Below are 11,466 nucleotides of genomic sequence, written 5' to 3'. Positions count from 1 at the left end.
ACTCTCAGACGAGATTTGCATATACTTCCGATTTTGCCGGAAAGGCGTCAAAATAAAGGACCCGAAAGATAAATAGCCACTTACAAAATAAAAGCTTACATGAAATGGTTATATTAGCTAACGAGCAAAATAAAGGGCAAAAGAGGCCTTCTACCTTTACAGTGCATGGTAATACTTCACATCACATCACTGTGATTATATTTCAATGCCTTGTACAGCTTAAAAGCACGTGCGCATTTTAACATATTTTCCATAACATGAGTTTCTAAAGTTTCATACTTCTGTGTTGCAACAGACTGGGTTAACACCGGATGATTCGTTATTCAGTGGTCTTTTGGTAGATATATCTTAAATGATCTTTCTTTCGGGGATTTAAATATAGTTGATGGTTGTTCTGCACATTTAATACATTTCAAAGCTGTTCATTGTTTTTCTGTTTTAGTCATTAAAGTGGTCACTAACCTTAAAATCCTACCAGTCAAAACCAAACAAATTGCATGGTGCAATACACAAACGTAAAGGTCCATTCACACACAGGATGTCGTCAGCATCACGTCTCCACCAGCTCAACCGGCAACGGCCGGGGAGCAGTTAGGGGTTTAGTGTCTTGCTCAGGGACACTTCGGCACAGGACATGTAGCAGCCAAGGATCGAACCGCCGACCCTCTCTACCCAATGTGAGGTAGAGAGGGTCTACCTCACATTTGTGTTATTTCAGTGAAACTGTAATCATCATCATCATGTATTTATTGCAGTAAAGGCCCCCTCCGCTCTGTTTTAAGCCCAGAGTAGAAATAGAAACAACAAAACGACCATCTGTCTTTCTAACAACTGCTGGACACAGTTCATGATCCTCTTTAAGATCTAAAAATCACCTTGTTTTCCTCTGGAACCACCGGGGGGACAAACTCAACTAGTTCCTGAGAGACCAGTTCACAAACAAGAGCACTTTGCCTGTCGAGATTAAAGTCACATTGCAGCAAAAATAAAAATGCAGCGAGAGTGAGAGAGAGAGAGAGAGAGAAAGAAAAGAAAAACATTTGACACTGACGGCACCCGAGGGCGCCATAATCAACAGCACGGGACACACCTGAAAAAGCTGTGCTACATGTTTAAAAGTCATAAATGTTGTTTAAATATAATTAATTAACTGTAACATTTGTATCTTCTGTTGTCCTGAATACACTCCAAACATGAATGTTGACCTTTAAATTAGGAGATACCTTGTTCTCAGTCTATTTGTGGTAACTTTGATCTGACGTTCTGTGTTTTACGAGGCATGAAAACAAACCAGTTCAGCTAGATTCCCTTCAGCTCTCTGAACTCTGAACACTTTGAATTTATTATCCTGCAAATGGATAGTGACCAAAGATATTCGTTATAATAAGACTTTCATGATCCAAACTGAACTCTTCATGTGTTCCTCACTAAAAGAATGACCTCTAACATCACATATCTATTTTCGTGAAGCCATTCATTACCATTGGACAGACCAGTGATGATTTTTATCAGCCGTTTTATGAAGATTTAGTTTAAAAGCAATAGAAGAGTTAAACGGCTGAAGGATTGACCTGTAGTAGCAACAGTACTTGAGTATTATTCAACCTGGTCCCTATTTCATCATGTTTGTGTGTCCAAGTGACTAATGGGGACAAACATTTTTTTTTAAACTGGTCCAGCATTGAGTAATAACGCTGCAACCCACAAACGCAAGACGAGCTGCGAGGAACAGTGAGCAGAGTCAATGCAACATTACGTTACCTTCGCCGTGTATTTCTGTGTGTTCAGTGATCCAGCAGCTGACAGCTCAGCAGGAACAACAGCAGCCAGACATGCTGACAGTTTCCTTACTGAGCCGTGCCAGGCCGAGCCGGGCCCATCAGTCTTTGTTACCTACCACGACTCCACACCTGCCAGGTTGGTTTACCACTAATTGTTAAAACCTCCTGTTAACCTCCTTTGAAAACTCTAAATCAGCAGTGAAGCACACAAACAACAGCAGGACGAACATTTCACGTAGCCAAAGTGTTGGTCGGCTGTCACCCACTGTGGTAGAAACAATAAAGCTTCCGTCGTGTGTTGGATAGTTTTTGGAAATGTTTCGTCTTGAGCATATAATGCTCTCCACTACTTTGAAATGTTCAGATCTCCGTCCTGCTCCTCAGAGGATGAGCCCTTAGGATTTGAATGGCCTTTGCTTGAGCGCCACCCTCACGACAAACGTTATATGTTTAGCTCCACTGCTGGTAAAACACTTGAATCATCAGGATGATGAAACGAGTCCTGCAGCCTGTAGGTCTGATAGATGTTCGTGTATTCGCAACATTGTGGTTTCCTAAAAAAATCATACTCAGCGTTCAGTTGTACCTTTCGTGTCTCTTCTGGTTGAAAAAGTAAACAAGATGGCGACGCCCAAATTCCAAACTCGAGGCTTCAAAACTGAAGTCCAGAAACCAATGGGTGTCCCCTTCTCATATACAGTCTATGGTTCATTACTGCTGCTAACATAACTGCAAGTCACATCCTTCATGCAGGATATTAAAGCAAATGTCAGCGAATGTGGCGTTTTAAGAGCAAATTAACTGAAACTATAAAACAACGATCAGCTTAGGTATGCATCCGGGGCTGTACATTTATCATCTTATCATGAAGTATTTAGCACTGAGCTCGTGCTCTGCTGATGGAGCTGAAGATTAGATAACATAGTGCCGTTACCTGACAACACCATCAGCGGGACAATAGAGAGGAGACGGAGGAATTTGCTGCAGCTCAGGTTGCATCACAATGTAAGCTGGAAGCTTAGCCCGTGAAGCCACAGGTCACTGATACACATGTTAAAAAGTTTAGACGATAAATGAAGGTGGAATCAATGTTTCATTGTGTTATGATAGCGATAGCATGCATACATACATGAGACTGTGTTGCCAATGAGAGCAGCTGAAAGGTTTAGTCTCAATTGTTGTATTGGAGACGATTTGTAGTTTGGAGAAGCATCAGAGGAGTTCTGGTTCCAGGTTGTGGACCAGGTCTTGCCTGGTCCTGACTCGTGTCCACAGAGTGTTGTCTCAAACAGGAGTAGGTTTCCCGGTTTAGAAAGGATCAGATGACAGCGGCTGGAAACCAGAACCAGCTGGGCGATTACCTGAGGTGTTTGTCTGACAGCTCGGCTGCCAAATGAGATGCTTTGTTGTTTCCATGGATCTGTTGTTCACAGTGTGAGGTGTGAAAGGCTGCAGGGTCAGATCAGATGTTACCACATCACAAATATCAAGGTATCTTCTATTTTAGGCAAAAAGTTTTAGGACGAAAAACTCCTTCAGGACTTCGATAACTGGCTTATGATCTAACAGAGGGTCCCATTAAGAGTTGGACATTTTGGGAACTCCAAAGCTTGTAACGTTGATTTGATGTCACTTTAAGTAAGAAAAAGTTGAGAAGAAAGAATAAAATCTGAGAACATGTTTTATGAGGCACTTTTACCATCTAGAGCAGAGGTCAGAATGTGTTCAGTTAAGATCTAAAGATCTGTGTAAAGATCTGTGTAAATTGAAAGACGTTGAGTGTGATATACAGTTCACATTTGTTTACTTTCATTATGATCTTTGAGTTCAGCTTTTCCTGAAAGTGTTTGCCGAACATCTCGTATCAGTTTGATTTGACAGAAGAATAAACCTGTTTACATACAAGACGTTTAATATCGCTAAGTTTGAACTTTTAACTGTTATGAAACAACCTGTTATTAAATACTGATGCCTCTATATGACAAACACACATAGCCTAAATAGGACCATCAGTGAAGAAGATTGGCTATTTCTATATTGTTGCCACCGGGCCGCAAAATCAGATGAAATCATGCAGGAGGTGGAGAGCTTAGCGTCTCCTCCTCCGGCCAGGAGCAGAGCTTCACCTCGCTCCTCCTCCGGTCCCCGCTGGGAGCCTACACCGACACCACGCTGCTGGAGGCCCAGGGCGTACTGCTGGGCCCACTGGAGGATATGGGGAGGCGCAGGAGAACCAGGACTAAGCGGGAAAGACTGTAACAAAATGAGGGATCTTCTAAAGGGAGTCTGGTGCTTGGAAACTTTGCTACTTTCGTCCACAGGGACCGCCAACAATCCACACAAGATGAAAGTTCCTCGTGGTAGCTTTAAAGTCTTTCCATCAACATACGAGAGCATTGTATGTTTAATTTGTTCGGTTAATTTCTGATGACCTCTGAAATTCATGTGGGTCAATAAGGCGGCAGCACCTTTAGATGTACAGCCCTTCAATAAAAGTACTCATTCATTTACCAGCACTTTTCCTGTTTTAACTTGTGTCATCGGGGTTGTTTTTATTGCATTCAGTTTGATGAGTTTTTATGTTCGTAGTTATTATTGTTCTGTGAATTTTGGAGTGAAATATGCTAAATAAATGACTATTACTGTAATTATTATTGATATAAATATTCTCTTCATTATGAGCATATTCCTATTTACATCAAATCTACAAGAAACAATAAAAGACATCACCACTGATATTAGTCTTGTTACTGTTGTTTTTGTTGTTGTTGATGCAGAGCTGCTGCAGGTTGTCTGGGTGATAAATGAGTCGCGCTGGTCAAACATTTATAAGTCTGTGTCTCTCTAAACCTGCAGTGAACCTCCAGCGGAGCTCACGGCCACTCTGAGCGGCCCCGGTGTGTGCGGGCGGGCCGCCGGGCGTGTCTCCTCTCGGCTGATGGGGATTCCGGTTTTTCCAGTCGGCTCCACCTGGTCTAACCTGCAGCAGCTCTGAGCCCCGCTTCAGTCCGAGCAGCAGCAGCAGTAGTAGCATCAGCATCAAGACTAGGACCAGGATCAGGATCAGGATGGCCTCCAACACTGCCATTATGGGGAACCTCCCCAGCGGGATCGGAATATGTACGACCATCCCCGACATCCTCTACCTGCCCGAACTGGTAAGAAACAGCAGGCTGCAGGACGCGTTTAAAAACTGCTTTATAGGACAGGAACCTTCCACCAGCGGGGCGCGAAGTGTGGTCACTGTTACCACCGCGGATGAAAACATCCCCGTTTAAACTAGTTTTAATTAGCAAACTGAATATAGAGAGTCTGACTGAAAAATGTGGATATAGTTAAACGCAGGTAAACGTGTTGCTGGTTTGCTGTGTGGAGAATAAAGGCTCCTGACTGGTGGACATGTTTATTCTCATCTGCAGAAAAAAACATGGAAACAAGTTATTAAGTTTAAATCCTAAAAAGCTAATTTCCTCGAATGATTTCACTCCTTTGAAAAACAAGTTCAAACAAGAGAGCAGAAACTGCACTGAGGAGGAGTTGTTTCACCACCTTTCTTTTCCCTGTTCAACCAGAATAAATCATGACTTTTTGTTTGGCAGGTTGATATTATCGTTGTTAGAATTAGAATTAGAATACTGAGTCTGCTGTGAACTTGCCGTTTCAAACAGTGAATGTTCTCAGAGAGGAGAAACAAACAGCCGTCTGATGTGTAGAGTCTGAACATGCAGAGGTTTAGTGAACTAAATGTTTTCTGTCACTGAACTTACACGGTTCACCCAAACGTCACCTTTACAATGTTTCTGATAATAAAAAGTCCACACATTTGGTTATGATCCACAAACTGCTACTGCTAATCCACAGCTCGGATTCAGAAATATATGTGATACATAAACAATGAATTAAGATAAATTCATAACTTTAATCCCCCAAATAGTTAAAATGTAACTAATTTAGCAGAGCAGCAATTTTGTCTATTTTTTTATGTACTCCGAATAAAAGTAGAACTATCCCTTTTTGAGGTGACATAAAGTCTTGGCACAATAATAAGTCCCAAAATTGGACAGACTACTCTACACCTGCAGGACTCTGGTCCGATCTCGGCCCAAAATCCCTTCAACTTTGCACAAACCAAAACCCAAATTTGGACTAGAGTAGGCTCTCGCTTGGTCCTGTGGTACTGGATGTTATAGGGATGTTATAAATTAATTATTTAACTGTTAACTGACAATTATAATTTTGACTTATTAATGCTATTAGTTTAACAAAAATAATTAATAATAATACATTCATAATAATAATTAGAGGTAAATAGCTGGTCCAGCACACCTTAAGTGAGCCTGAGCCAGAGCTGTCGCTAGCTTAACGGTTAGCTACATTAACAGTTAAAGATTGGTTAACGAGGGTCGGCTATTGGTCAGAAAAAAAAACGCAAGCTGGAACACAGCATATTTGTAGTTATGCTTTCACGTTAAAGGCAGAATTATCTTCCGACAAATGCAATATTATAAAAAGAAAAGAGGTATGACAGCAGGTCAAGGGTCAGAGGATGACAGCAGCCAGACGTTAGACTGAATAGATAACATTCAATAAACCTGCGTGACGGATGAGAGATCGGAATGAAAATACGAATTGATGCAAAAAGATAGAAACACGTTTTTTGTGCAGATTTGACGTCAGGAGACGTCAGCACAGTCTGAACAGAGGAGGAATGTTGCTGCCGTTTTCACAATGACTCATGCATTAACACCCACACACACAGAAACAGGTGAGCAGGTGGAGTCTGGTGGAGCTGCATGAATAATGCAGCCTGTCAATCATCAGAGGTGTAGAGTGAACGAAGGCAGCGACGCCCGGCTCTGTGCTGGAAATACAGGGTCGATGGATAATGGAAACACATCAGCTGACAAAAGACCTCATTCACAATAACATAAACTGCTAAAAATGGCCACAGCAGGTTGAACAGGTTTTTTTTTCATATAGTAATACAATTTAAATGGCTAAAAAAGGGTGTTCATAAGCTGTGGTGACGTGTCCGTTGAAAAAAGGCCAAACATGTGTGTAGCCTAGCTTAGCACAAAGACTGGTAGCAGGGGGAAACTGTTAGCCTATAGCTCAATCAAGATTTAAAATTTTTTTTTTTTACCTTTTAAACAATTTTGAATCCGTCTGATTTTACATGTTGTGTGTTGTTTATTGAACGGGTGTAGAAATATATATATAAAAAGCAGACATTGTGGTATTAGCAGCAGTTAGCGTCGGAGCTATTTGTTAACCAGCAACCTGCTGAGCAGTGACTGAACTCATAGTCCTAACTCTGCTGTCAACTAAACCAGCCGGCTGCAGGATGCACTGGCTAGTAGCTTGTTAGCTAAGATACAACATGTTATTCAGACAGAATGGAAGGTGTTAAATGTCTAAATATGTGCAAAGATATGAGCATACATAGACCCATCAACATTATCCAACTCACATTTGGAATTTAAGCAACAGTTAGCCAAACTAGTTTCTAAAAATGTTCCCCAATTCTTTGATTGAATTTAATTGTTTTCTTGTGTGACATGTCTTGGTAGTAAATTCCATTCATGCATAACTCGGCACATGAACGCTCGTTTGATTACGTTTGTCCTTTCTTTCTGTATTGTGAGAATCACTGATATACTTATACAAAACAAAAGGAGTCTTTGTAGCAGCGCTATTGATGATAAATGCAAGTAATGAATAGAGGAATCTGTTTTCAACCCACAACGAAGCTATGCATTGCAACATAGCTTGGTTAAAACAACAACATGCTACAACCGTATCTGTTGCAGCATTTGATTGCTGGGCGATAGCCAAGATTGGACAATATTAAAGAGTTTTTTTTTTAAAACTTTTAATAACATAAATACCATTTCCCATCGAAGTGATCAACAGAAAATGTAAACTTTGATGTAAATACAGGGATTTTATAAAAGCTGTACTTACAGACAATGCTTCTAAAAGTGATTCCAGAAGAAGATTGATGTGGACGCTTTTATGAAAGCTCCTCAGTGTGTGCTCTACTTAGGAGGGCAAGGAAACAAAATGGCCTCCTTCAGGGTTCAAAGGTCAAGCAATAAGGCCTGTAATACACAAAACAGATTCAGCTCCACCTAGTGGCTGCAAAATGTCAGGTCAGAACAGAGACAGTTAGTTGATTAATCAATAAGTTAATCAATATAAAAATAACACAACTATTTTGGAAATCAATGAATCATCAAAGTCATTTCTTTAAGTTAAAATGCCAAAACATCTCTTCTCCAGTGTCTCAGATTTAGTTATTTTTCTCTTTGGGTTTTTTAACTTTGATTCTGGGAAACTGTTCTGACATTTTATAGATAATTGGTAATCAGCTGATGAATTGATAATGACAATAAGCATTAGTGGCAGCAAAAGAAGCGGTGGGGTGACACGATGTTCAGCTGTGTCAGCATCTCCTCTCACGAGTCTCTGGTGTTCCTGCAGATCTTCGGAGGTCTGGTCTGGATCCTGGTGGCGTGCACGCTGGTGGTGCCGCACAACCCTCAGGGCTGGGTCATGTTCGTCTCTGTCTTCTGCTTCACCATGACTTTCATCTGGCTGGTGGTGTTCGCCATGGGAGGGCATCACAACAAAGGCCGCTGGGCTGCAGCAGTAAGTCCTCCTCACATTTTATAAAGCAAATACTGTTCACTGTAGAATCTGGAAGAGTCCGAATCCTGCACCCTTCATTCCTGATCATCATTGACCTCATTGGGACTTGTTTTGTTCCTTTCAGTCAAACATTGGTCCCAGTTAATTCTTGTAACTGGTGCAGTGCCCGTTCAAAACGTGCCTGTTGCTGCTCGCAGCTTTCTCAAGAACGGCTCATCCAAACAACTTCACACTCAACACTGCAGACATCAACCTGCAGAGAGATAATCCGCACAGTCAACGTTTAGGCAACCCAGCTTTAGTTACATTACCACATTGCACTGATTTCACAGCAGAGAAAGTTTGGGAAACTCTTCCTTTTGGTGCGTTCAAGGACACCGACATCTCTGATGAGTCTCTTCTATGCAAAGAATTACAAAATCAACATGATTTTTCTTTTCATAACAACCTTGGATTGCTTTTTGTTTGTCTTCTAGGTTTGACTCTAATGTCAGTGTGCTGCGTTTTGGCTGCTAACAATCAGTGCAGTTGAGACAAAGTGAATTTGGTCACTTCTTTCTTTTCAGCCACCGATTCTCAACTCTCAGATAAGGGAGGAACTTGAACGCACCACAGAGAGATTTCCACACAGACTCATCACCAAACTACTTTAAATGAGACAAAAAAACTAAAGCTGGATAAACCTTCACTCTGACAAATGACACGTTGTCTTTTTATGAGAATAAGGAGAGAAAATGATGTCCTCTGTTCACGGAGAACAGAATAAATATGTGAATGCAACATGTCACCATGACAAACCAGTTTTGCGTGACAGTGTTTGTTTTGATTCTCTGCCGGTGCAGACAGTGAACGTGACGTTCACCACATAGCTGTGACGAACATCGATCTCGCCCCAAAGAGTTTCTCACGTTCTTCTTTTGTCTTCCTCTTACTCGCCTGTCAGGACGTTGCCTATCACGGCATCGCGGCCTTCTTCTACCTCAGTGCTTCAGTGGCTTTGGCCAAAGTGACTCTCGAGATGGACAACGGGACCAACTCTCGAAACTACAAGCTGGACGTCTCTGCAGTGGTGAGTTGTTTAATGTCCAACGGATGTTGAATAAACTGTAGAGAGGATTTTCTCGTCCAAACGAATAAAAAAAACCAGATGCACACATAGACCTGAACCTGCAGGACCAGCTGAGAAACTGCTCTGAAGTGTTGTATAAAAAGCAGCGTTGGTGGATGTTTTTCTGTATCAGCCTTCAGAATAATCTGTAGCTCCACTAACAAAACACAATGATCTTAAAGGAACACTTCAAAATTCAGTGAAATCCTCTCTTTCTCTCTGAGCGTCAGATGTTCAGATTGATATCACTCTCATGTCTGTACGCTGAAGCTACAATGGGCAGCTGGTTAGCTTAGCTTAGCATGAAGACCCTGTTTGCGCTTCTCACACACACCCGAACACACACATGCCTAACAGCCGGTACGGTGCTGCGATTCTACTATTATGGATTATCCTGTAGATATGCATGGTCCTCAGAGGATGACTCCTTTCATCCAATCAAATCTTCCATTGTTGTTCCCTTTTGTCTCTTCAGGTCTTCTCGTACGTGGCGACGCTTCTCTACTTCGTCCACACCATCCTGTCTGCCATGCGATGGAAATCTTTCTAGAGGTCTCTGAACCTGAACACAACTGATCTCTATCCTTAAACTTGTGCATAAAGTTGCGGCACGCTGACATGAAGGGGGGGGGGGGGGGGCTGACGGTGATGGAGACTCGATGCTGAGGTTTTTTCCTTTTCCCTCTGCTGGGAGAGAAAGCAATGAAGCAACATCTGGATCACCACAGCGTCTCTCAGTGGCCGCCTGTCTGAAGCAGGAGGGGTTTCAGGGATTCAAAGTGATGAAGTTTAGGAGTCACAGCCGACCAGCCGACACCCCAGATCCACAGAAACTCACTTGTTCCAGATGTTGCACCACCTACTAGCAGGGTCAACTAGCCTCAAAAATGATGAACAAGATGAATCAACAGAGACGAACAAATTTAAAAATGGTAATCTTCATCAAACAGTTTTTTACTCCTGAGATGTTTCTGAGGGTTCTTATTATTTTGTCCACTCTCACATGTTGTATCATGCACACTATCTCTGCCTACTTAGAGGATCTATGGTGTCAGGTTTGTTATGTTTTTTCCTTTAGTGCAATCAAGTAGTTTGATATTCTTGTTTCTCTCTCATCTGATTAAAGAACAATTCTGATGTAGCGGATTTTATATTTTTATAAGTTTCTTAACAAGAACATTTAATTAAATGTGAATCAGAACAAGGATGTAAATTCAGATTTTTTTTTTTTTTTGCATAAAAGCCTTTATAACTGACTGCTTCAATTTTGTAAACATTTGGAGTCATTAAGTCATTGACAATGAATAAATGTGTTTGTTTGGAAACATTTGAAACTTACGTGTTTATGTCACTTTATTCATCAAATTGGTGCGAATAAACATTCACGATGAGTTGACACCAACATGTATGGAAGGAATCAAACTGGAAGTCAAGTGGAAAAATGGAATTTGTGACATCTTAATTTAACCCATTCATCAACTATTTGCTCTGTGAAGATATATAGAGGAGTAATGTACCTGATCAGAGGATGAAGTCTCCCTCTGTGTGCTGAGCTTCCTCCTGGGTGGCTCACGGCAGCCGCTCTGCACTGCGCTCATACAGTGTTTCCTGCTGGCAACGCCGTCCCGACCGACGCAGAAGCGTAGCCCCCATCCCCTCAGTTAAACACTGTTAGCTCCGTTATCACTGCTGCTGTCATTTGCACTGTTAGCACCGTTAGCTGCGAGCCACCGGCTCAGCCGTCACAATTTTTTTACTTTTCATCAGTGGTTAACTCATATCAATTAATAAAGTCACACTTTAAAACATATTACATATATATTATTGTATCAGCCTCGTCCTCACTACTCAGTATATCCACAATTTTTGAAATATCTCCTGAAAACAAAATGTTCAAAGCCTACTGACTTGAATGTTTTGTGTACA

At 41.5% G+C, this 11,466-nt stretch overlaps 1 protein-coding gene across 1 annotated transcript; it reads left to right on the top strand.

Moving 5' to 3' along the window:
* Nucleotides 1-4,849: 4,849 nt before the first annotated feature.
* Nucleotides 4,850-10,090, top strand: LOC142949822 (myelin and lymphocyte protein-like). The gene is made up of 4 exons (XM_076091664.1): nucleotides 4,850-4,939; nucleotides 8,265-8,432; nucleotides 9,376-9,501; nucleotides 10,016-10,090. Exons 1-4 carry the CDS (start codon nucleotides 4,850-4,852, stop codon nucleotides 10,088-10,090), a joined length of 459 nt encoding a protein of 152 aa, XP_075947779.1.
* The last annotated feature ends 1,376 nt before the right edge of the window (nucleotides 10,091-11,466 follow it).

The sequence above is a fragment of the Anarhichas minor genome, unplaced genomic scaffold (genome assembly GCF_050575085.1).
Source record: "Anarhichas minor isolate MPS153535 unplaced genomic scaffold, ASM5057508v1 ptg000014l, whole genome shotgun sequence".
Classification (NCBI taxonomy): Eukaryota; Metazoa; Chordata; class Actinopteri; order Perciformes; family Anarhichadidae; genus Anarhichas; species Anarhichas minor.
This window is presented reverse-complemented; position numbering and strand designations above follow the sequence as displayed.